The sequence below is a fragment of the Culex quinquefasciatus genome, chromosome 2 (assembly GCF_015732765.1).
Source record: "Culex quinquefasciatus strain JHB chromosome 2, VPISU_Cqui_1.0_pri_paternal, whole genome shotgun sequence".
Classification (NCBI taxonomy): domain Eukaryota; kingdom Metazoa; phylum Arthropoda; class Insecta; order Diptera; family Culicidae; genus Culex; species Culex quinquefasciatus.
In genome coordinates this window covers 209,072,758-209,099,095 of record NC_051862.1, presented here as the reverse complement: position 1 = coordinate 209,099,095, position 26,338 = coordinate 209,072,758, and the positions used below count along the sequence as shown (strand labels likewise).

Below are 26,338 nucleotides of genomic sequence, written 5' to 3'. Positions count from 1 at the left end.
GTGGAATGTATTCGTTAAATTGCATTTTAAAATTATTTGGAATTTGATTTTTATTGCGTCGACTATAAGTTCGTTTTAAAGTGCTCTTTGCAGTATTCGTTTTATAACATTCATAAAATTTGTTAGCTTGATAATTATTTCTTTGATAAAAATTTGTATTTTTATTGTACCTGAAATTTCTGAATTTTCTGTCAAAATTAAGGTTTGAATTTTCAGTACTAGCAAGTAACCTTTGTTCGAGAGTTCTTAAAGACTCTCTGTCAATTCGTTCATTTTCTAAAAATTCTAGCAAATTTTTCAACTTCATATGACGGTTATTAGTGGCAATTGCTTTGATTTCATTATTTATAATTCCAACTATAAAGTGGCTTTTTAAGCAATAAGCTGTAAATGAATTTTCGTTGTAACTTTGATCAATTTTTATGATTTCGTATTTTATGTCAAGAACTCTTCCTGCATATGATTTAAATGATTCATCCCGTCCTTGTTTAAGAGTTTCAATTTGTTCAATTATACTACCAAAAGTAGTTTTGATACCAAACTCTCTAATTAAATTTGCCTTGGTTTCTTCCCAAGTGTTTGCATAAATTCGTTTAATACGAGCTGCTGCTTTAAATTTTAGTTTCATAAAAACAATATTTAAAAATTTACTCTGATCTTCGCCTTCAGGAATTTGATCAGCATAATAATCTATTAGCATTAAAAATTGCTCCAGTGAGTCTAATGACCCATCAAATTCTGGAATAATCTCTATTAAATCCTTCGTCTCCAAATTCGCCATCTTTAACGGTGCACATCAACAAGAGCTTTTGCACCAAGATTTTTGTTACAGATATTTTAGCATTTTCGAAACTACGGGAACTATCGATATAATGTTTTATTCATCCCCTAAAGTACTGTCTACTAAGTGATTTACAACAAAATTTGCCTGTTTTTACAATCAGATTTGTGCAGGATTGGGTCCGTAAGTTTGTCAATTTTGGCATAAGAAGACAACAACTTCCTTGGTTGCTGTGCACCCTTTTAAGCGTGTTTTTAACTATTTACATCAAATTTCGGTATAACTTTTGTTTACTCACCCTAAACTGCCAGATTTCCATGGTCGTCTTCTTGGGTGTTCGATGCGGCTGAATTTCGTCTCCAGTTGATCCAGATGATCTCGTCATTGTTGAATCCCTAGTGTTGTCCATCGTTGACCGGTTTTGGAATTTTCGATGCTTCTGCCATTGGTCGAGCCCGTTTTGGTTCCATCTCGTACTGCTGCACATTTGCTTCCATCTTAGAACTCCTCACATAACATTTTCTTCAATTTAACGTTTTTTTTTTCACACTATTTTAACTGTTTGTTACTTCGCGAAATCATTTTGTTCATTAACTTTCACACATAGTCACATTTTCAACTCTCGGTTTTGTCCAATCATAATGGCGTGTCCAAACACACACAGCGTTGCTTTCCGCTAGTCACCACCTGAACGGCCCGAGCGGTTTAGGCTTTCAGGATTTTTGTGATATTTACTTGTAGAGTCAAAACAGATCAGTTAACTTCACTTATTTGTATATTACACTTTTTGAAGATTACATTTTTGCGGTAACACTTTCAACTTCTACGCGCACGATCACATCACTCAACTTTTTGTTGCTAATTTCATTAAGACTTTCGTCGAGCCAATTCTCTACGTTGAAGCCAGACTTGTCCTCCAGACCTCTTCGCCGAGCCATGCCAGACCCCGAACTCCTAAGTCCCGTTTGGACTCTTCACTGCGGCTAAGTCCCGGCGGACTCTTCACAGCGGCTAAGTCCCGGCGGACTCTTCACAGCGGCTATGTCCCGGCGGACTGCGGCCTCCACCGCTAAGTCCGGCTGGACTGGGGCCTCTGCTACTGGTGGCTGCTGGTGGGTCCGGCTGGTCTGGGGCTTCTTCAGGATCTGGAACTGGACTGGGCTTGAACTGGCTGGAACTGACTGGAACTAACTGCTCTCCTCAAGAATTTTGGGGTTTTTATAGTCAGTCCCCGAAAACTCTACTAAATTTTGTTCTACTAAAAGTGGTCCGTTTCGATGAGAAGCATCGATGAACCTCATGAATTAAATTATGCAGACCTCTGCAATTCTTCATGACTTTCCGTATGGTGTAGTGAGTACACCTCAAAATCGGAAGTCATGGGTTCGAACCATTGTCGTGAAACTTTAAATTATGTTATTGGAATATCAAAATTATGTTCCTAAATCATTCTCAAAAATGTTGGTCAATAATGAGAAGGTCGAATTCTCCATTGAACAAACATGCCAATGAATTTGGTTAAGCCACACCCTCAATTTCCCTGTGAAATAACATCGCACATTCATAATTGAAAGCTTAACCATTTTTTTGATTGCCTAACAATTGGCGAAATTTAATAAAGGGCTTTTCAGGTGAGGATGACTCATGATCCACACCTGTACATAAGCTTAATTATTTGTCGCGCAACGCGAGTCGACGGGTAAAATTATTTATGCTTGCGTAAGCGCGCATGGTCAGAACTGTGGTGAGGTTCGAAAATGGACAAATTTAATGATTTAAATTTGAGGTCGCTGCAATGTCTCTTGGTTTATGACTGTTAGGGATATTGCATTGAAACGTTCACAATGTAGAAAAACAACTAAATTTATTCATTTCATGTATGTGATTCTGCAAAAAAGTTAATTAAGTGATATTTAAACCTTTTTCTCTATATCTATCTAAATATAATTCACTTTCACTAAATATCGTTCTTACCTAACTATGCTCATTATAAATAACAAAAAAAAATATTTGTAAAAATCGGCACAATATCACTAAAACATTTTCTTAAAACGCACAAATCACTCTCAAATTTTTTTCCATTTTGGAAAATCCACCCTTTTCCTCCCCCTACCCCACCTTCTCACTCTTCTCTCTTGAACCATTCGCTCAAACCAAGGCTTCTCTCGCTCTCTATTTCGCCTATCTCTGTGGCACCCTTTCTTTCGCCCCAACCTAGGGCACCTTCGAGTCAGCAACGGGGCCACCACCAGCCTCTCCAGCAGCAGCGGTCGGCCGAACTGCTGGTGGACCCCCGACCGAGTCCCGGAAGTGGTGATGGCGGTAGTCGACCCACTTCCCCCTTTGTGCTAACCCCGTTGGCGTACCCCTCGGCCAAGGCGGCGGCCTATTTGAGCAGCAGCAGTGATCAGCTTGCGATTCCGGGGTAATTTTGAGTGGGAAGGTCACTTTGTGTGGTGTTTTTTGGACGGGGTTTGATGTTTGTCGATGTCCGATGTCTTGATGTTTCGTCTCGGTGTATCATACTTTTGAACTTCAGAAAAATACTGTGCAATTCTAAGTATTCTAACAAAAAATATTCGAATAACCACCTCTTAGGATAACGGAAAAATGAAAAAAAATTGATGTTTTATTTCTATGCTCCAAAGAAATCGAGGAATATATAATCTAAAAAGGCGCCCTAAGCGCCATGATGGAGTATGGCAAATATCAATGAAGAAAACAACCAAATTGATGTTTTTTTACTCGTTTATATCCTGACTAATTCCATGCCAGTTAGAGAATCGGTTGTACCCGACTCTCTCCGATTTCAATTAAACTATGTAGACATTTTATTTTAGGCTTATACAAGTCATTTTTGAGCCGGTTGCACTCGATAAAGACATTTGAGAAGAGCGTAAGTTATTTAAATGTTTTTGTATACCACAATTTCAAAATTACTAGTAAAAATACGAGATTTTACGAGAGATTCAAGTTGAAATGTTTAAAAGTTGTCGCGATTTTTTCGTTCATTTGTTTTTTTGACGAAATGTGCAAGATGGTATGTATCTCCTTAAAAAACAAAAACTATTCTTAATACTATATTTTTAAACGTGGTCTAAACGTAGAAATTTTCATAATCCAATAGCGGGAATTGATTCTCCAGACAATTTTACATAAAAGTCTCCTTATTAACCATTGTCATTGATCTAAGTCCAATTCTTGTGAAGATATAGCGGTTTAAAAATATTTTTTTTTGAAAAAAAGCGATTTTGGCCCTTTTTGTGGTTTTTCAATGAGACAGATTAGATTATTTAGTTCCGTAAATATTTTTACCGGAATGCTCGTTCAATTTCCCTTAAATTTGTCTTTTATCATTTTGCTTTTTTATAATAGAACTTATAGAATATATTTACTATTTTAAATGAATAATTTATTAAATTGCCACAGCTTTTGAAAATATATCAAGCTTCTTGTGATGACAATTAAAGGTTTTTAATAAAGAAACATCAGGTTTAAAAATACTATTGCTTGAATTTTGCTTTTTGGAGCATTTCTAAAAAAAATATTTGCCAACGCTTTTTGACTATTTTTCCTTGGAGCAGTTTTCGTCTTATTTTTCTGTTTTTAAATTATATAATTTTTGTCTAATCTAATCTAATCTAATCTAATCTAACACAAACGCAGCCAGTCCGATGAAAGCATGCTGGAAAGTCTTGTGATTAGATTACGCCCCAAGCACTTTTCTTGTCATTATTAATAATTGCAGTACATCCGAGAACACCCGAAAATGTATTGCAAAAATTAAAGCGGCCAGCCCTACTACGTTGTGTTTACCGCAGAGAGGATTCTGAGAACGGATCACATTTCACAGAATCTACAGGGGAGGAAGGATGCGTGGACATACCGTACCAAACGCTCCTGTTTACAGTTTCATTTGTGTTTTGTATGATGTGTTAAGTGTAAAATATAGTGTGGTTATATAATCAAATAAATATAATAATGCAATATAATGATCATTTAATAAAATCCCTTCACCTATATATAATAACCAAGCACCCCAGCACACAAACAGCGGCACAAAAGAAATGAAAATGAGCATGCAAAAACAAGACAGCGCGTCCTCGTGGTCAGCGCACTAATGATGCCATTATTTAATTATAATAACCACGCACCCAAGCACACAAACAGCAAAACAAAAGAAATGAAAATGAGCATGCATAAACAAGACAGCGCGTCCCCGTGGTCAGCGCACTAATGATGCCATTATTTAATTATAATAACCACGCACCCAAGCACACAAACAGCGACACAAAAGAAATGAAAATGAGCATGCATAAACAAGACAGCGCGTCCCCGTGGTCAGCGCACTAATGATGCCATTATTTAATTATAATAACCACGCACCCAAGCACACAAACAGCAAAACAAAAGAAATGAAAATGAGCATGCATAAACAAGACAGCGCGTCCCCGTGGTCAGCGCACTAATGATGCCATTATTTAATTATAATAACCACGCACCCAAGCACACAAACAGCGACACAAAAGAAATGAAAATGAGCATGCATAAACAAGACAGCGCGTCCCCGTGGTCAGCGCACTAATGATGCCATTATTTAATTATAATAACCACGCACCCAAGCACACAAACAGCAAAACAAAAGAAATGAAAATGAGCATGCATAAACAAGACAGCGCGTCCCCGTGGTCAGTGCACTAATGATGCCATTATTTAATTATAATAACCACGCACCCAAGCACACAAACAGCGACACAAAAGAAATGAAAATGAGCATGCAAAAACAAGACAGCGCGTCCCCGTGGTCAGCGCACTAATGATGCCATTATTTAATTATAATAACCACGCACCCAAGCACACAAACAGCGACACAAAAGAAATGAAAATGAGCATGCAAAAACAAGACAGCGCGTCCCCGTGGTCAGCGCACTAATGATGCCATTATTTAATTATAATAACCACGCACCCAAGCACACAAACAGCGACACAAAAGAAATGAAAATGAGCATGCAAAAACAAGACAGCGCGTCCTCGTGGTCAGCGCACTAATGATGCCATTATTTAATTATAATAACCACGCACCCAAGCACACAAACAGCGACACAAAAGAAATGAAAATGAGCATGCAAAAACAAGACAGCGCGTCCTCGTGGTCAGCGCACTAATGATGCCATTATTTAATTATAATAACCACGCACCCAAGCACACAAACAGCAAAACAAAAGAAATGAAAATGAGCATGCAAAAACAAGACAGCGCGTCCCCGTGGTCAGCGCACTAATGATGCCATTATTTAATTATAATAACCACGCACCCAAGCACACAAACAGCGACACAAAAGAAATGAAAATGAGCATGCAAAAACAAGACAGCGCGTCCCCGTGGTCAGCGCACTAATGATGCCATTATTTAATTATAATAACCACTCACCCAAGCACACAAACAGCGACACAAAAGAAATGAAAATGAGCATGCAAAAACAAGACAGCGCGTCCTCGTGGTCAGCGCACTAATGATGCCATTATTTAATTATAATAACCACGCACCCAAGCACACAAACAGCAAAACAAAAGAAATGAAAATGAGCATGCAAAAACAAGACAGCGCGTCCTCGTGGTCAGCGCACTAATGATGCCATTATTTAATTATAATAACCACGCACCCAAGCACACAAACAGCGACACAAAAGAAATGAAAATGAGCATGCAAAAACAAGACAGCGCGTCCTCGTGGTCAGCGCACTAATGATGCCATTATTTAATTATAATAACCACGCACCCAAGCACACAAACAGCAAAACAAAAGAAATGAAAATGAGCATGCAAAAACAAGACAGCGCGTCCCCGTGGTCAGCGCACTAATGATGCCATTATTTAATTATAATAACCACGCACCCAAGCACACAAACAGCGACACAAAAGAAATGAAAATGAGCATGCAAAAACAAGACAGCGCGTCCCCGTGGTCAGCGCACTAATGATGCCATTATTTAATTATAATAACCACTCACCCAAGCACACAAACAGCGACACAAAAGAAATGAAAATGAGCATGCAAAAACAAGACAGCGCGTCCCCGTGGTCAGCGCACTAATGATGCCATTATTTAATTATAATAACCACGCACCCAAGCACACAAACAGCGACACAAAAGAAATGAAAATGAGCATGCAAAAACAAGACAGCGCGTCCTCGTGGTCAGCGCACTAATGATGCCATTATTTAATTATAATAACCACGCACCCAAGCACACAAACAGCGACACAAAAGAAATGAAAATGAGCATGCAAAAACAAGACAGCGCGTCCTCGTGGTCAGCGCACTAATGATGCCATTATTTAATTATAATAACCACGCACCCAAGCACACAAACAGCAAAACAAAAGAAATGAAAATGAGCATGCAAAAACAAGACAGCGCGTCCTCGTGGTCAGCGCACTAATGATGCCATTATTTAATTATAATAACCACGCACCCAAGCACACAAACAGCAAAACAAAAGAAATGAAAATGAGCATGCAAAAACAAGACAGCGCGTCCTCGTGGTCAGCGCACTAATGATGCCATTATTTAATTATAATAACCACGCACCCAAGCACACAAACAGCGACACAAAAGAAATGAAAATGAGCATGCAAAAACAAGACAGCGCGTCCTCGTGGTCAGCGCACTAATGATGCCATTATTTAATTATAATAACCACGCACCCAAGCACACAAACAGCGACACAAAAGAAATGAAAATGAGCATGCAAAAACAAGACAGCGCGTCCCCGTGGTCAGCGCACTAATGATGCCATTATTTAATTATAATAACCACGCACCCAAGCACACAAACAGCGACACAAAAGAAATGAAAATGAGCATGCAAAAACAAGACAGCGCGTCCCCGTGGTCAGCGCACTAATGATGCCATTATTTAATTATAATAACCACGCACCCAAGCACACAAACAGCGACACAAAAGAAATGAAAATGAGCATGCAAAAACAAGACAGCGCGTCCTCGTGGTCAGCGCACTAATGATGCCATTATTTAATTATAATAACCACGCACCCAAGCACACAAACAGCAAAACAAAAGAAATGAAAATGAGCATGCAAAAACAAGACAGCGCGTCCCCGTGGTCAGCGCACTAATGATGCCATTATTTAATTATAATAACCACGCACCCAAGCACACAAACAGCGACACAAAAGAAATGAAAATGAGCATGCAAAAACAAGACAGCGCGTCCCCGTGGTCAGCGCACTAATGATGCCATTATTTAATTATAATAACCACGCACCCAAGCACACAAACAGCGACACAAAAGAAATGAAAATGAGCATGCAAAAACAAGACAGCGCGTCCTCGTGGTCAGCGCACTAATGATGCCATTATTTAATTATAATAACCACGCACCCAAGCACACAAACAGCGACACAAAAGAAATGAAAATGAGCATGCAAAAACAAGACAGCGCGTCCTCGTGGTCAGCGCACTAATGATGCCATTATTTAATTATAATAACCACGCACCCAAGCACACAAACAGCGACACAAAAGAAATGAAAATGAGCATGCAAAAACAAGACAGCGCGTCCTCGTGGTCAGCGCACTAATGATGCCATTATTTAATTATAATAACCACGCACCCAAGCACACAAACAGCGACACAAAAGAAATGAAAATGAGCATGCAAAAACAAGACAGCGCGTCCTCGTGGTCAGCGCACTAATGATGCCATTATTTAATTATAATAACCACGCACCCAAGCACACAAACAGCGACACAAAAGAAATGAAAATGAGCATGCAAAAACAAGACAGCGCGTCCTCGTGGTCAGCGCACTAATGATGCCATTATTTAATTATAATAACCACGCACCCAAGCACACAAACAGCGACACAAAAGAAATGAAAATGAGCATGCAAAAACAAGACAGCGCGTCCCCGTGGTCAGCGCACTAATGATGCCATTATTTAATTATAATAACCACGCACCCAAGCACACAAACAGCGACACAAAAGAAATGAAAATGAGCATGCAAAAACAAGACAGCGCGTCCCCGTGGTCAGCGCACTAATGATGCCATTATTTAATTATAATAACCACGCACCCAAGCACACAAACAGCGACACAAAAGAAATGAAAATGAGCATGCAAAAACAAGACAGCGCGTCCTCGTGGTCAGCGCACTAATGATGCCATTATTTAATTATAATAACCACGCACCCAAGCACACAAACAGCGACACAAAAGAAATGAAAATGAGCATGCAAAAACAAGACAGCGCGTCCTCGTGGTCAGCGCACTAATGATGCCATTATTTAATTATAATAACCACGCACCCAAGCACACAAACAGCGACACAAAAGAAATGAAAATGAGCATGCAAAAACAAGACAGCGCGTCCCCGTGGTCAGCGCACTAATGATGCCATTATTTAATTATAATAACCACGCACCCAAGCACACAAACAGCGACACAAAAGAAATGAAAATGAGCATGCAAAAACAAGACAGCGCGTCCTCGTGGTCAGCGCACTAATGATGCCATTATTTAATTATAATAACCACGCACCCAAGCACACAAACAGCAAAACAAAAGAAATGAAAATGAGCATGCAAAAACAAGACAGCGCGTCCTCGTGGTCAGCGCACTAATGATGCCATTATTTAATTATAATAACCACGCACCCAAGCACACAAACAGCGACACAAAAGAAATGAAAATGAGCATGCAAAAACAAGACAGCGCGTCCTCGTGGTCAGCGCACTAATGATGCCATTATTTAATTATAATAACCACGCACCCAAGCACACAAACAGCAAAACAAAAGAAATGAAAATGAGCATGCAAAAACAAGACAGCGCGTCCCCGTGGTCAGCGCACTAATGATGCCATTATTTAATTATAATAACCACGCACCCAAGCACACAAACAGCGACACAAAAGAAATGAAAATGAGCATGCAAAAACAAGACAGCGCGTCCTCGTGGTCAGCGCACTAATGATGCCATTATTTAATTATAATAACCACGCACCCAAGCACACAAACAGCGACACAAAAGAAATGAAAATGAGCATGCAAAAACAAGACAGCGCGTCCTCGTGGTCAGCGCACTAATGATGCCATTATTTAATTATAATAACCACGCACCCAAGCACACAAACAGCGACACAAAAGAAATGAAAATGAGCATGCAAAAACAAGACAGCGCGTCCTCGTGGTCAGCGCACTAATGATGCCATTATTTAATTATAATAACCACGCACCCAAGCACACAAACAGCAAAACAAAAGAAATGAAAATGAGCATGCAAAAACAAGACAGCGCGTCCTCGTGGTCAGCGCACTAATGATGCCATTATTTAATTATAATAACCACGCACCCAAGCACACAAACAGCGACACAAAAGAAATGAAAATGAGCATGCAAAAACAAGACAGCGCGTCCTCGTGGTCAGCGCACTAATGATGCCATTATTTAATTATAATAACCACGCACCCAAGCACACAAACAGCAAAACAAAAGAAATGAAAATGAGCATGCAAAAACAAGACAGCGCGTCCTCGTGGTCAGCGCACTAATGATGCCATTATTTAATTATAATAACCACGCACCCAAGCACACAAACAGCGACACAAAAGAAATGAAAATGAGCATGCAAAAACAAGACAGCGCGTCCTCGTGGTCAGCGCACTAATGATGCCATTATTTAATTATAATAACCACGCACCCAAGCACACAAACAGCGACACAAAAGAAATGAAAATGAGCATGCAAAAACAAGACAGCGCGTCCTCGTGGTCAGCGCACTAATGATGCCATTATTTAATTATAATAACCACGCACCCAAGCACACAAACAGCGACACAAAAGAAATGAAAATGAGCATGCAAAAACAAGACAGCGCGTCCTCGTGGTCAGCGCACTAATGATGCCATTATTTAATTATAATAACCACGCACCCAAGCACACAAACAGCAAAACAAAAGAAATGAAAATGAGCATGCAAAAACAAGACAGCGCGTCCTCGTGGTCAGCGCACTAATGATGCCATTATTTAATTATAATAACCACGCACCCAAGCACACAAACAGCGACACAAAAGAAATGAAAATGAGCATGCAAAAACAAGACAGCGCGTCCTCGTGGTCAGCGCACTAATGATGCCATTATTTAATTATAATAACCACGCACCCAAGCACACAAACAGCAAAACAAAAGAAATGAAAATGAGCATGCAAAAACAAGACAGCGCGTCCCCGTGGTCAGCGCACTAATGATGCCATTATTTAATTATAATAACCACGCACCCAAGCACACAAACAGCGACACAAAAGAAATGAAAATGAGCATGCAAAAACAAGACAGCGCGTCCTCGTGGTCAGCGCACTAATGATGCCATTATTTAATTATAATAACCACGCACCCAAGCACACAAACAGCGACACAAAAGAAATGAAAATGAGCATGCAAAAACAAGACAGCGCGTCCTCGTGGTCAGCGCACTAATGATGCCATTATTTAATTATAATAACCACGCACCCAAGCACACAAACAGCAAAACAAAAGAAATGAAAATGAGCATGCAAAAACAAGACAGCGCGTCCCCGTGGTCAGCGCACTAATGATGCCATTATTTAATTATAATAACCACGCACCCAAGCACACAAACAGCAAAACAAAAGAAATGAAAATGAGCATGCAAAAACAAGACAGCGCGTCCTCGTGGTCAGCGCACTAATGATGCCATTATTTAATTATAATAACCACGCACCCAAGCACACAAACAGCGACACAAAAGAAATGAAAATGAGCATGCAAAAACAAGACAGCGCGTCCCCGTGGTCAGCGCACTAATCTTAAATTATATAATTTTTGTGTATTTTTTGTGAGGAAAATGCGTTAAAGGACTAAAAAAGCCATCTTTGCACCAAATTTTAGAAAGTGCAACATCTGATACAACTGCAAATATAGGGTTTGAATGATTGCAATACCTGTTTTTATGATTTTGAAAAAATATGAATATCGAAAACACGTTTATGAGAAATAAAAAACAAATGATGCATGCTTTTGCTATCAAAAATGACATGTAATTTTTTTGAATAAGTGCTCAGTTCAAAGTTATAGAAATGTTTTGGTAACAGTTTTAATTTTTTTAAGGAGTGATGCAAATATTTTTTTTAAGAGTTTCTGTTCCTTCTGGGAAAATGGGAAAACTAAAATTGCAAGCAAATAAAGTGTAATAAAATTCGTTTTGCAATAATACAGTTATTTTGCAAAAATTGAATTTTAATAATTCTTAGTTTTGACCAAGCTTCCCATGCGCCAGTACCAACGCACACCGCGGGTTTGGTTTTCTAGCTTCGGTACGTGCCTGAACCCATTTGTGTATTGGTATCTTGGTACATCGTACCAGCGCACCACGACACTCTCGGCTCGCATCATCGGTTTTGTGTCTGGCACTCACCCATGGCATGAACCCAGCGTGCCGTGGTACGTGTCGTGGTATTGCACCCGTTTTGTACCGCCAGCGCGTACCACGGCACGTATCTCGTCTCGTATCGAGTGAAGCACCTTGGCTCATACACCGGGTTCATGCCATGGGTGAGTGCCAGACACAAAACCGACGCGGCGAACCGAGAGTGTCGTGGTGCACTGGTGCGATGAACCAAAATACCCTCGGTTCGTGTGAGTCGGGTACGGGTGTAAACCGAACAAAGCAGGCGCAAAGCAAACCCGAGGTGCAAGTGTACCGCGTGTACCACACGGTGCAGGGAAGCTTGGTTTTGACAAATAACAGATTTGCAATAAAAACATCTATTGATGCTGTACATCGAAATTAAAGAAAACAATAATGTTTCAGCAGGTACAACAATGCTTTAAATTTACATTCGGGTAATTCTCCGCCAACTCACACAGCAGTTGCCCCGGCCCCTCTTGGATTTGCGTGGAACTTTGCCCTAAGGTGTAACTTTTGTCCCTGATCACGAATCCAAGGTCCTTTTTTTATATCTCGTGACAGCGGGGTGGTACGATCCCTTCCATTTTTGAACATGCGAAAAAAGAGATGTTTTTCAATAATTTGCAGCCTGAAACGGTGATGAGATAGAAACTTGGTGTCAAAGGGACTTTTGTGTAAAATTAGACGCCCGATTTGATGGCGCACTCAGAATTTCGAAAAAATGTATTTTTCATCGAAAAAAAAAATACTAAAAAAGGCTTAAAAATTCTCCCATTTTCCGTTACTCGACAGTAAATTTTTTTGGAATATATCATTTTATGAGAAATTTAATGTACTTTTCGAATCTTCATTGACCCAGAAGGGTCATTTTTTCATTTAGAACATTTTTTTTTCATTTGAAAATTTCGTGTTTTTTCTAACTTTGCAGGGTTATTTTTTATAGTGTAACAATGTTCTACAAAGTTGTAGAGCAGACAATTACAAAAATTTTAATATGTAGACATAAGGTGTTTGCTTATAAACATCTCGAGTTATTGCGATTTAAAGAAAAAAAGTTTAGAAAATGTTGGTCGTCGTTGGTCATGGCCGTTCATGGTCACCCGCGACAGACACGGACGACGAAGCAAAGAGAAACGCAAAAAGTAACTTTTTCAAAACTATTTTTTCGTAAAATCGCAATTACCCATTCATAAACGCATTTTTAGTTGATTGATTCAATTGCACGTTAAGTTTCACTATTAAAAAAAAAAAACAAAACTAAAGGGGTGATATAAGTTTAATTTTTTTTGCAAAGGTCAATCCAGGGTGTTCAATCGATGAAAAATAATCTATTAAAATGAAGTCTTGACAAAAAAAAATTTTAAGAATCATTCAGCAATTTTGTCAAGACAATTTCAATTTTTGAAGTAGACATTATTGAATCGGATGAGCGCTAAAACAAAATACTAGAGAGAGCTGTATCCTATCCCTCGCTTGGACCTGAGCAATGTTCGGGATAGAACTTTTAGACCCAAGTATAGAATAAAATTGCAAATGAATAATCCTTTAAAAAAATATGACAAATATATAATTTTCCAAAACAAATGTTGATGCATATTTTAAACTACAAATTAAACGATAGTTCAGGTTCATTATTTCAGTTTATTTTTTTTTAATTTACCAGAATTGGAAATGTACCTGTTAGGCTAATACAAATTTGTTTGCTTTTGTCTTAATAGAGAGGATGAAAAAGCTTATAAAATAATCAAATTAATTTCCAATTCTGGAAAATTTGATTTTTTTTAAACTGAAATAATAAACCTGAAATATTGTTTAATTTGTCGTTAAAAATATGCATCAACATTCTGTCTTGGCAAATTATATATTTGTCATATTTTTCAAAGAATGATTTATTTTCAATTTTATTCTTTATTTATTTTTACATTGGTTGAGTTAAGCTACTACCAAATATTAGCAAAACATAAATGAATTTAGGATTTTTTACAATCAATTCAAAAATTAATTTATTATAAAAAAAACTTAAAATTGGAAGTAAGAATTATCATATTTCAATGAAAAAAATGTTGGAAAACGCATTAAACACCCGTCCGTACATTTAAAAAACAATAATATTGTAATGATTTTAAATTAACTTAACTGATTCAAAACGCATTTTAAATTGATTTCAGCTGATTTAAATTTCCATTAAAATTTAGATTTTTTTGGAAAAATTTTTTTTTGCTTCCTGAGTTTTCGAGCCGATTTGATCGGCCTTCAACGATTTCAAATTTCCATTATAAATGAAAAAAGAAAATGAGTTTCGAAATACTAGCTTTACTATAGAAATGAAAAAATGTACGACTCGTGCTGAAAAAATCCTCTTTAACAAAATTGTAAAGTAAATTTTATTAATAAAAATGACTAGGTAATATCTCCTTAATAATTCAAAGTTGAAAATTTAACAATCGATAATTCCCTACCATACGCTTCAATGTGTTCCGCCCTCATTGCTGTCGAACCCTTAATCCAAGCTTGAACCACTTTCAACCTTCGTGCTTTCATCAATTTCACCCTCCCTCTGGATCAAGTCTCTCTGGCCGCCATCATCACCGTCCTCACCGCCGTCGTCGTCGTCCTTTCACGTACTTGTGTAATTGGTGTATGTTTTAAGGCTCTCCTTCAGCTTTATGCTTTCAATTATTGCCATGTCGTATGTGTGTGTGTGCGTGTACGTGTGCTTGTGCGTGGGAGGGTATGCTCCAGTCACAATGTCTCAAGGACCCCCTCCCCCTTTTCACCCTCCCCTCCGTGGCCTGAGGACTTTAACAAGGACGGCATGTCCTAGCATAAAACAGGGCCAGTTTTGCTGCTGCACTTTCTTCGACAACAACGTCGTCGTCCCTCGCAACCTCATTTTTGTTTTCCCAAGAAACAGAGGTCTAATTGAAATAATCGTTAAAAGGACCCCCCACCCCCCCCCCAACCAATTTTCCACCATCGGTCGAAATGATTCGTAAAATTTAACTGTGTTTTATTGGTGCTCCGGTTACGACCGAAAGCTTGAGGCCCCATTACGGGGACGGCCAGAACTACAGAACAACACAGCGGAGGGGAAGGAAAAGCTCTTGTGTAGTGTCAATAGTAGGTAAAAGTGCCGGGAGCGGCAAAACTTGGGTTCTTTGGGTAGAGTAGTACGCAACTTGAGTACGCAAACACATATTGTGGGCCAATTTCGGAACCGGTTACGACGAGCCTCTCGGCTCATTCGGAATCGGTAATTTCAGGTTGTGTTTTCCGTTTTATTTAAATGGTTGGCTGGTTGGGAACTTGGAGCAACAGTTGGTTCCAATTGCAGAGGAAGTTGCGGAATTTTTTTTCTTGGCTCGAATTATGTGCTTTGCAAGCTGAATAGCGATTTTAGATTAGTGAATTAATTAACTTAACCCTCTATAACAAAATCCTGCCTCTAGGCGAGCTTTGATCTAAAAATTCAATAAAAATCAATAAAAATTTTGATCTTAAAAAAGCATTGGAAAGGAGAACTCTGAAAATTTTAGAAAATTCTAAGGTTGGAAGTGTGACTTGTTTTATGTGACTTTGCCAATGTATTACAAAAAAAACATTTTTGAGGTATCAACTTTGGCTGTGTTTTTCACTAACATTTCCTATATATTAACTGAAAAGAAGTATACAGTTATTTTTGTAATGTACAAGACTATGCTTCAAAGCATTTTTTTACAATTTTAATGATATCGTTCTTTAGCAGAAAATGTGAAAAATAAGCAAAACAATGAAAAAATGACTATAAAAACATGAAAAAACTGATTGTAAAAAGGTAATAATCAGAAAAAATCACAAGCTAAAAAAGATAAATGCAAATTAAAAACAGCCTCTACATAATAATTAAAGCTGTCTAATACACATTTATTTTGTTAAAATTGGTTCAGCCGTTTCGAAGCTATGTTTTTTTGAAAAATCTGGTCTGGTTTCAGCAAACCGTTGAACGTCTAACCGCCAAACAAAAGCTGTTAATAGTTGTTTTTTTTTTTTTTTTTTCGATAAAACACGTAATTTTTGGGTAATTGTTATTTGATAGAAAGTTTTAAGTAAAAATAAGGATATGACAATTATTTATTGTTCTTATTTGAAAAAAATGTCTAAATAGGCAGCTAAGAAAGTTCTGTACAATTTTCATTTAAAGATTTTGATAATCAGAGAAAAATGGCTATGATAAAGAATTCCAATTTTTAAAATGTTTTCACCTTAATCTATATTTTTTTGGTTTTTTTGTGTGGCAACTGTTGATTGGGCATTCAATTAAAAAAACTAATTTCATCTTTGGAATATCGAGTCATTGTCGAATTAAAAAAATAAGGCTCATTGGAAAACATTTAAATGAATATTTTTTTCCATTTTCGATTTTTGCTTTATCACGACAACGAGCCCAAAAAGGAAATTGTGGAAAATTGTTTCAACTTCTTAAAAAAAACCCTCCAAAATAAAAAAGCAATCGGTGCACTTCAATTTCGTATGGAAATTAATTAGGGAAACTCGACATTTTTTATTTGATTTTCATATTTTTATTTAGTTTTTCAGTAAAATAAAAAAACAATTTGAGAAAAATTGCTTTAAAAACTGCCAACAGCTTTCTCAAAACAGGACTGATGACTTTGATACACTCTTTGAATTAATCCTGCAATGTTACAAAATAACACATAATACTTATTGAAGAAAGAAAATCAAGTTTATTAAACTTCCCTTAAAATGGAATATGTCGATTTTTTATTGGTAAGCAATGCGAAATAACGTTTTTAAAACTATTTTTTCAACTTTTCTGAATTAAAAGGTTCTATTTTCAATTTTACATACCAAATTTCTATCCCTTCACGCTTTTGAGCTAGAAATCATTGACAAATGTGTTTTAGTGAAAATCTAGAAAAAAAAAGAAATGGATCACTGACTCGTAATCAGGGATAAAAATTAACTTTCAAAGCAATGTTTCATTAAAAATCAAAAAGGGATCTGTGCAACTGTTTCCAATTTCCGTGTATTTTATTAAAATAATAATGATTTTTTTTTGTAGGATCGCATGATTAACATTTTGTCCATTCTTCTCTTAAATATGAATAAAATGGGATAAGGCCGTTGCAAATATTTTTCAAAGTTTATGTCGCCCCCTCACCTCCAAAATCAGTGCGAAAATCAGGCGGCAAAAAAATTGCAAAAAAAAAACTTTAAAAATTTAAAGGCAATAGAAGTCTAACCAACTGAAAACAATTAGAAATGCATTTTCCTGCGTTTAAAATCATATGGTCCGGATCGATCAAAAATAATTTCAATTTTTGTGGAATTCCAATGTTTTTCGGCGAAATAAAAATCTCTTCAATACTTTAATATTTTGAAAACAACTGCAAAACAATTGGGCAGGTCTAAAATGCACTTTGAAACACTTTTTTTATTTCAATGTTGAGACCATGGCTTGTTATTTCAATTATTATATTTATTTATTTATTTTTTTTTTTTTTTGTAGAACTTCTTTCAATGCATAACATCGACTATGTTTACTTATTATAAACGTCAGCACAAAAGATAGTGAAATGATACAAAAAATCTTATAATGAAAGCAAAATATTGTAAATAGGGGGACAGGGGGTAATATGCAACCCCTAAGGAAAACTGTGATTTCTCAACCATAACATAATTTCTGTGAAAGAATTTCGTTAGATGTTCATGAATACCTATTATTCAACGTCATCCAAGTGAAAAAAGGTTTTAAAAACCTCAAAATTGCAAAAAATGCACCAGCTAAAAGCAGTTTTCACTATTCACCAATAGATGACACTACTGTTTTTACAAAGGAACTTCACAGCGGTGCATTTTGCCCCGACAACGCTTTTTGCAGAAAATTTAATTAAAAATGCATTTTTTGATGTTTTTGGACTCATCTATCCACAGAATAATGAAGATTATGGCAAAAACTATACACCTCAACACTTACAATAACAATAAATGCTTTTTATATTGTCTAAAAATCATAATGAAAGTTCAATGAAAATTAGATGAAAACACAACATTCTAAAGTTTTGCAAATAATTTAAGCTGTTTTTATACCACGATGCTCAAATTTTTCCAGCATGGTTTAGCAGTGTTAAGCCTCCAATTTCTATGGTTTTTCTCCCAGAAAACTCTTAAAATACCGAGAAAAGCAGGGGGTTCATTCTGTCCCCGGGGTGCATATTACACCCTCTCCCCCTAATATGTTTTCCAAAATAAATTCAAAACGCAATTTTCACCGAAAGAATATTTTTAATTGTACATATCCTTAATCAAACATGTGTTTATGACAAACGCGAGCATAGCGGTGCAGGGAAGTTTGCCATTCAGCTTCTATGAAGTCAGAGAAAGCTATTTTTACAACCGCACCACTACACACTCAACCGCGAGAACCTTAAGTAGATAGCCATTGGCGTCGCAAACATTGAAAACTTTGAAAACGATATAAACGATTAAAAGCTCCTATTGGAATCCAATGCAAACTTTCGAAATCACGAAAAAATAAGTCTACTTTTAGGCAATTTTAGGAGCACTCGGGAAACAATTTCATTTTTGTCGGATAAATGTCCTACGTCACAAAAGTTTTTGCACCAACATTGGACAATTATGCACAGATGGACAGGGCAAAAGAAACTGGAAAGCTACGATATCTAACTTGTAATTGGAAACATCGGTAGACAAGCTACTACAAACGAGTACATCTCGAGCCATAAATTATATGCGCCAGCATTCTCGCGCCAGTATTCGAAGCTCAACTTGACAACTTGTCGACTTGGCGACGAAGCGTCGAAAATTGATGCAGTGTTATTTTTTGATGATTTTTCCGATTAATATTAATGCTGTATCGTCTTATTTACGAAGATGAAAATGATGTCCAGCCATAAAGTAAAACCTATACCTTTCTTTAGAAAGAAAGGCAAAAATGTACTGTTACAAATTGTACGCACTTTTGAGTTAAAGTTCAGAAAATATCAAAATTTTCTTATTTTTTAAACATTTCGTTATTGAACCTTTATAAAAATATATTGAAATATTAAAAAAATATTGCACGATAGAAAAAATTATAAATTAGGTCTTAAAACATTAGAGAAAGTTAAAAGTGGCATTAAAAATGTAAGAATAGTAATTTTGAAAACAATACAAATCTTGACCTAAGCTTAAAAAATAAAAGTATTTCGTTGCATAAAAGTGATGAAAAGACAGGAAAAATAGTCGTCGAGAATAATTATCAGGGTTGTTAAAATATCAAAATATCAGCTCTCACCAACTACAATTATCCCGCCTGAATAATCATGCCTCAAATACAACTGCTCTTCTCTCCTCATTGAAACTCTCAGCGCCGAACATAGCCGAACACGTTTTCGTGTTTACCCACTCACGATTGACATTTTCCTTTTCTCTCTCATTCCCGCTTCCACGATCATCCTACCGCAACAGCGTTTAACCACAAAAGCCGCCACAAAGCCGCCACTAATCACCATCTCGCGTTATCTCATTGCAGTTTTCGGAGAGATTGAGAGACTCAGTGGTGAGAGCGCATAGTCGAGGAAAAGGGGGGGAGAGATAGAGAGAGAATGACATCGCTGGGAGTCACAAGACACTAGAAGAGATCTCACAAGCTATAGTGGCGGTCGCTATACTCTCGGATATTTTTGGTGCAGAGATAATCTATTGATAGGTTTTCTATCACTCATTTGCAACACTGATAATTATCAACCAAAAAAGTCACATAAAAAGCTTATAACTCATGCAAGCTATAAAACTAACTTTTCAGTGCAAACTTAAAAAAAGACCCTGTTTTCCACGAATATGTGATTGCTTCTTACTCAATAACAAGCTTACTGATGAAAGCTAACTAAATTCAGCGACGCATCAAAAGAGAAAGTACCATTCCTCATATAGAACCCACTCCTTCAGCAAAAAAAAAGTAAAAAGCCAAAAGGAAGCTGAATACTTGTTTGATTTCAGCAGTTTGTGTGTCAGTGCAAACGAAAAAACGTAAAATGCGAAATCAGCTTGTGAAATTTTCTGGCAAAACATCTCCGGAAAATGTTCTTCGATTCCTCAACAAGCAGCTCCAACCAGGAGCAAATGCCACTATCAAAATCGAATCAGAGCAAATATTTTCGTCTCTGAATTTCTTCGATTTTGCTCTCGGAAACTTGAGTGCTCTGGTTGATGGTGTTATTCTATTTTTGTCGTCACCGACATTCGTCGGGCTTTTCCAGAGCTTTGCACTAGTGTGCGCTAGTCTGCCTCGGGAGAGAAATTTTTATCGGCATAATTAAATGTCAATTTTCCAGACTTGTCCGACATTTCACGGTGGTGGCTTCGTTTTGGGAGTTGTTTCTTACGGCTTGTTTGACTAGTTGAACGTTTGGCTTTGTGGGAATTGTTAGATAAAATGTGGCAAGCTCTTTTGTGGGAGAATTGAAGCGAGATTTGGATTATGTTTGCCATCTTCAGATTTGGTACATTTTTGTCGATTTTTCGTTATTTCATATTTATTTTCACGTAAATTACTCTTGAGATAAAAAAATTGTTTTAACAATCATTATTTTCTGTTATTCAAATAAAACAAATTTCAATCAAATTAAACTCATCTCCAAAAAAAACCATTCAAACGAAGTTGATGAAATAAGCGAAAACACGTTGAATGGCCTCACTGAAAATTTAATCAAATGTTTCAATTTCGGTTTCGTTTCTGTTTGTTTTGCACAACACAGAGTGAGGACGCGGAGGCTTTCCCTCTCGTTTTCACTTTGGAGCCACCCAAATTAATTTAACATGAAAAGCTCCCTCCCCTCCTTCCCTCCGAATTCCAGCTTTCCCACCCATTTCGGTATTTATCGGTGTTGATTTGACGGTCATGATGATGGTGGGTAGTTTTGCTGCTCCCTTCGCTTTTTTCTGGGTTTCCCCTCTCTCTCTCTCTAATGGGAATCGAAAGGTAATGGATTTCATTGGTGTCTGTCCTGTTTTTTTGGGTTTTTTTTTTGTTTTTGGTTCTCTCTCTGGATTGATACATGATTGATGATTTGAAGTTCGATGGGTGGGGTTTTACGGGATTTTGTTGGGCCTTTTATGTTGGGATAACAAATTTCACTTTTGAATTTCGTTTTATAAATTCTGAAGTGACACTAAAAGACTGCAATTTTTATTCATGAAATCGTGAAAAGCAATTTTCACGTTTTTTCTAAATATTTGTAGAGTTCATAATTTTATGTATTTTAATTTAATTGAAATAACAAAAGACCATAAATTCAATTGTTCACGAATTCATGAATAGGAATTCATGATATCTTGATTATTCTTTTTGTATATGGGTGCTAAAGACATTTAGGTTAAAATCTCTGTAATTATTACATGTTTCTTGATCAACTACCAAACACTGCAACATGTCTTCTTCTACCTTCCTCTAAACTTTCCTCTTCACATTCTATGCAAATGTCCTTCTACTAGATGTTGTGGCTTATTCTATTACAAGTAGAGTGTGTTAACAAGAGGCCACAATGCATATCCGACCCACTAGCACGTTGTTGTTTTCAATAATAAAACTAGTTAGTTCTACTATCTGTCTACCTTCATGTATATGAGTGTTTGTGTCTCTCTTTATAGTGATAAAACGTAATCAAATTCCATCTCATACCGAAACGAGTCCCATTTTTTCTTCTCTTTTTTCCACCTCCAACCAAAAAAAAAAAAAATAATAAAAATTGTGATCGTCCTCTCCACACGTGTGTATGTGTGCATCACAACCACCATCGTTAACGGTGTCGTCGTCCCTCTTCGAATGATGATGTCCGCACGATCCACAAACACACACTCACTCACAACTCAACTCAACCCGGTCGGTGTTGGTTTGGTATGGTGAAAAAATCAATTTGCTGGTCAATGGTCAACCATCATCACCCACACCAACTCGCCCTGTCTGTAGACTGTACCGATGTCCAGCGCACTCGGATCTTCCGCCGGCGCCGCCCCCGCCGCCACCACCCAACATTGGCCTTATCGATGGCATCGCAGGCGGACCGCCAAGGTTGGTGCACGATAAATCCCCTCTTCCACAACCCCCACGTACTCCTGCCTCCTTTTGTTCGACAAACACGTGATCTCCGGTGTTGACGTTTGAAACGTAACGTATCCGCGTATCCGTCCGTTGTGATGCCACGGGTAGATTACGTGCACGTGATTGTTCTGACGAGATAGTGGAAGTTTAGGAGATTGATTTTAAAATATAGGAAGAGTATGCAAATTAAATCGTGTTTCATAAAAAATATTTTTGAAAAAAAAATAGATTGGCTCAAACTCTTTGGAAGCCTTCCCCTATACTACATACTATTTTGGTAGCTGTCGATACAAAAATAGTACTGTTTATTCGAAAATGTATATCTATTGAAGAAATTTTCTTATCGGTTTGGTTTCTTCGGAAAAGTTGTTGGTATTGATGAAGACTATCTAATCTAATCTAATCTAATCAGACCCTAGCGCAGCCAATCTTTCGAAGGGATCCTGGAGAGTGCCTTAGGTTAGATGACGCCTAGCACTCTTCTTGTCATTTATTAACAATTGTAGTGCGCCATTGCATTGAAAATGCATTGAAACATCACAAGCGGCCAAGCCTACTGCGTAAAGCCGTATCGCAGAGATGACTCGTAATTGGGTTGAGTTTGAGCACTGAGTGTTCGAACAACAACACAATTCTGAATCGACTTGGGAGGAAGAAGCGTGGGGACACACAACCATACGCTCCGAGATTTTTGGATGTATTCGTTGGGAGCACCATGCTAAGAAGGTTTGGTACTCCGGGACCCTCTGGGATGGGACATTGTATTTCCACGAATGCCCTGGACACTATTTGCCGTGGTTATAGCGCCACAAACTTGCTCTCTGTAACAGTATTTCTAATTCCAGTCCACGCTCACCAAGTCGTCATGGCCTAGTGGTTAGCGTTTTTGCTTACCAATCCAAAGGACGGGGGATCGAACCTCGAGCGACTTAGATTTTTCGTTCATATTCATCATTTCAAATGTATGTGTTCTTAACTTTCTCGTTGGGAGCAGATGGGCATCGAACCCAGAACCATTCGCTTACAAAGCAAACACCGTAACCAGTCAGCCACGGCTGCTCCTCGTTGTTGGTATTGATGGAGACTATTTAAAAAAAAAAATACAATATTTTAAAAAAAAAATTATAAGTTTTAAGGAACAAAAATGCGCAACTTTTGCGGCATAGAAAAGATTTATCGCTGGTTTAGTTTTGATTCCAAAATCAAACAATTATTTTTGTTGAAAAGATGACAAAATTTAACAAATGTTTCTTTTTAAACATTGAAAATAGTACCATTAATTTCTGAGATATTCGTATCAGTTGCAATGCTTCTCAGGCAATTTAATTGGAATTTGGTTCAATTTTTCGGGAAGGAATGGAACATCATAAACACTTTTTGAAAAAATAAATAAATGAAAAGCAGTACTTTTTTATTGCAAATTTAGTTTTAAGGTAATAATTTATATTAGAAAAATTCGATCAGAAATTATATTTTTCCTAAAAACATTATTTTAAACCATAGCCCAGCAGCAAATTGTATTGCCATATTTTTAAATGACTTAAAAGTTTACGGTTTTTTGTCCCCTAAAATCTATCAAAACATAGAAAAAAACTGAGTCTTGGAAAAAAATCCGTTAACCATTTATTTCTGAATAGTACACATCAATACCTACAACTTTGCCAAAAACACCAAACCGATCGGATGATTCCTTCAAAAGATATTAATTTTTGAACAAAATCGTACCATTTGTGCATGGAAAGCTGACAAAATTGTATGGAGGCCTTTATGGGTGAACTAATGACACAATATGGCTTCTTTGATCATAGGGAAGGACCCCCAAAAGTTTGAGCCAATAAAAATATGATTAATTTCCTTACCCCTGTTTGGTGGTGAACTGCCCAGTGAAATAATGACAAATTTTGTGCAAAAAAAAAATGTAATAGAAAGGCAAATTTGCAATTTAAAACATGTTTTTTTTTAATTAAACAAAAACCGTAAATAATTAGTTAAAACTTAAACTCGACTATAAATCTGAAAATTGAAACATTCATTGCATTTTTGAAACATTTTAGGAGCTTCATTTCGGTTCAACCATACAATTCCCAGTATAACTTTGAAAAATATTCAAAAATCTGAATTTGAAAAAGAGCAAAGTTGTAAATTGTGATGGATATGCTTTGGAAAAAAGTCATGCTTTTTTGTTAACTTATTTCTCACAAAAAAAAATTTTCCAAAAAAAAATTTTTGGAAATTTATTTTTTAATATGATTTTGTGGTCAAAAAAGTATAAATTGATCGACAGAATAGTATGAACAGACATTTCTGTCGTTTTTTTTTTTTTGTAAAATCAGGACTACTAAAAATATATTGAAAATAAACCCTTAAAAAATCTAAAATCAGGTTCAAAATCAAAATAAATAGAAAAATATTTTCATTTGTTTTCAAAAGGCCTAAATACGCACAATTTCGTCTTTTTCAAATATAAGGGTTGATTTGAAAATTTTGTAAATATTTATGTGCGAATGATCGAAATTACACTATAAATTTATTTATTGACATTGACAATTGGAAGAATATTTGCTGAGTTATCGTCTTTTTAAAATCTGACGCTATTTTGGTGTTCTAGAGAAAATCTAATATTTCTTGTTTGGTTTTTTCAGTATTTGTATCTCTGCAACCATTGGACCAATTTTCATCACCTTTACCAAATTTGTACGAAAATTTTTGATCTTTCCGAAAACAATATTTAAAAAAAATTGTCAATCTTTGCCTACTTCTAAAGGTGACAAAGTCACGTCAGAACAATTCCTGGTGGCATTTACTTGAAAACTGTGAACGATATCAAACATTTCCAATGGAAATTTAATTCTACATTTAAATGTAAAATACAATGTTTTTCAACTTTTCCATATTTAAAAATTAAGATCAAATTTTTTCAAAAAATTGGCAACGCTGCAATGAGTTAAGGCCAACTTTTACCATAGCTTAAATAAAATTATTTTATGATCAGAACTTTTCAGAATCTTACGTTTTAAAACATATAAAAAGTGGTTTCTAAAACGAGTTGAAAAGCAAATTTTCAATTCGAATAAATCAGTAAAATTTAGGTTTATATTTTTAAAATAAATTAAATAAATTATTTTTAAAATAAATTAAATAAAGGCCTAAAAAAACTAGAATGAAAAGCTTCAAGTCAAAATTTATAAAGTTTTTTAGTAAAATTGATACTATAAAACTATATATTGCAACCAAATCTATAAAAGTTACGGTAAAATTGATAATTTTTTGGTAAGATCGACATAATTCAGGTTAAACTATACAGTCAAGACTAGATTATCCGAAGGCATTTGCAAAATTTCATTTCGAATAATCGGAATTTCGGATAGTCGAATCACTGAAAAGTCACTGACTTATTTTTGATTTTCGAGCTTAAGTATGACCCCTGCTCTAAAGTTATTTAGATTTTTATAAATCCAAGATGGCGGTCAAAATGACAGATGGAATTTTGAAAAAAATGCATTTTTTATTTTAATAGGCAATGAACAAATCAAATTAAACTTCGATGGGGTTGCAAAACTCTTTTTTGTAATAAAAGTACGATTTTTTTTTTGTTCGTGGTTCGATTATCCGAAACGGAATCCTAATCTAAAACCTAGGAATAATCGAACTTCAGATAATAGAGTCTTTACTGTATTGCTTTAACTTTAATTTTACTTCTAGTTTGATTTATTGATAATTTTTTGTAATAGTTTTGTAAGCTTAAAATTTCCAGCTGCCATTTTTGAAGGTTAAACATTTTAAGAAATTGTCCTATGTTACGTATGCTCAAATCAAAACTCTCCAGAAACTATGCATTTCCAAGTATCCATAACAATAAACGCTTTACTGCTGCACTCATTGCGCCACAAGCTTGAAAGTTTCCATCTTGTTTTATTACAAATGACTGTCTTCTAAAGAAGACGTTTCATTTTCTTCACAAGACCCTGAAAAACTATTATGGTTCTGGTCACAATACAATTT

General features: G+C 36.5%; 1 protein-coding gene across 9 annotated transcripts in view; it reads left to right on the top strand.

Moving 5' to 3' along the window:
* LOC6050917 overlaps window positions 1-26,338 on the top strand; it is a 363,016-nt gene that overhangs the window by 273,421 nt on the left and 63,257 nt on the right. For 6 of the 9 annotated variants that reach the window (XM_038256309.1, XM_038256308.1, XM_038256316.1 and 3 more), the window contains 2 exons: window positions 2,940-3,206; window positions 22,205-22,306. The exons of 1 other annotated variant lie outside the window; for it this stretch is intronic. In XM_038256309.1, the coding sequence (XP_038112237.1) occupies window positions 2,940-3,206; window positions 22,205-22,306 (369 nt within the window). The remainder of the gene's footprint in view (window positions 1-2,939; window positions 3,207-22,204; window positions 22,307-26,338) is intronic. 2 more of the 9 variants (XM_038256312.1, XM_038256314.1) reach the window with 2 other exon arrangements.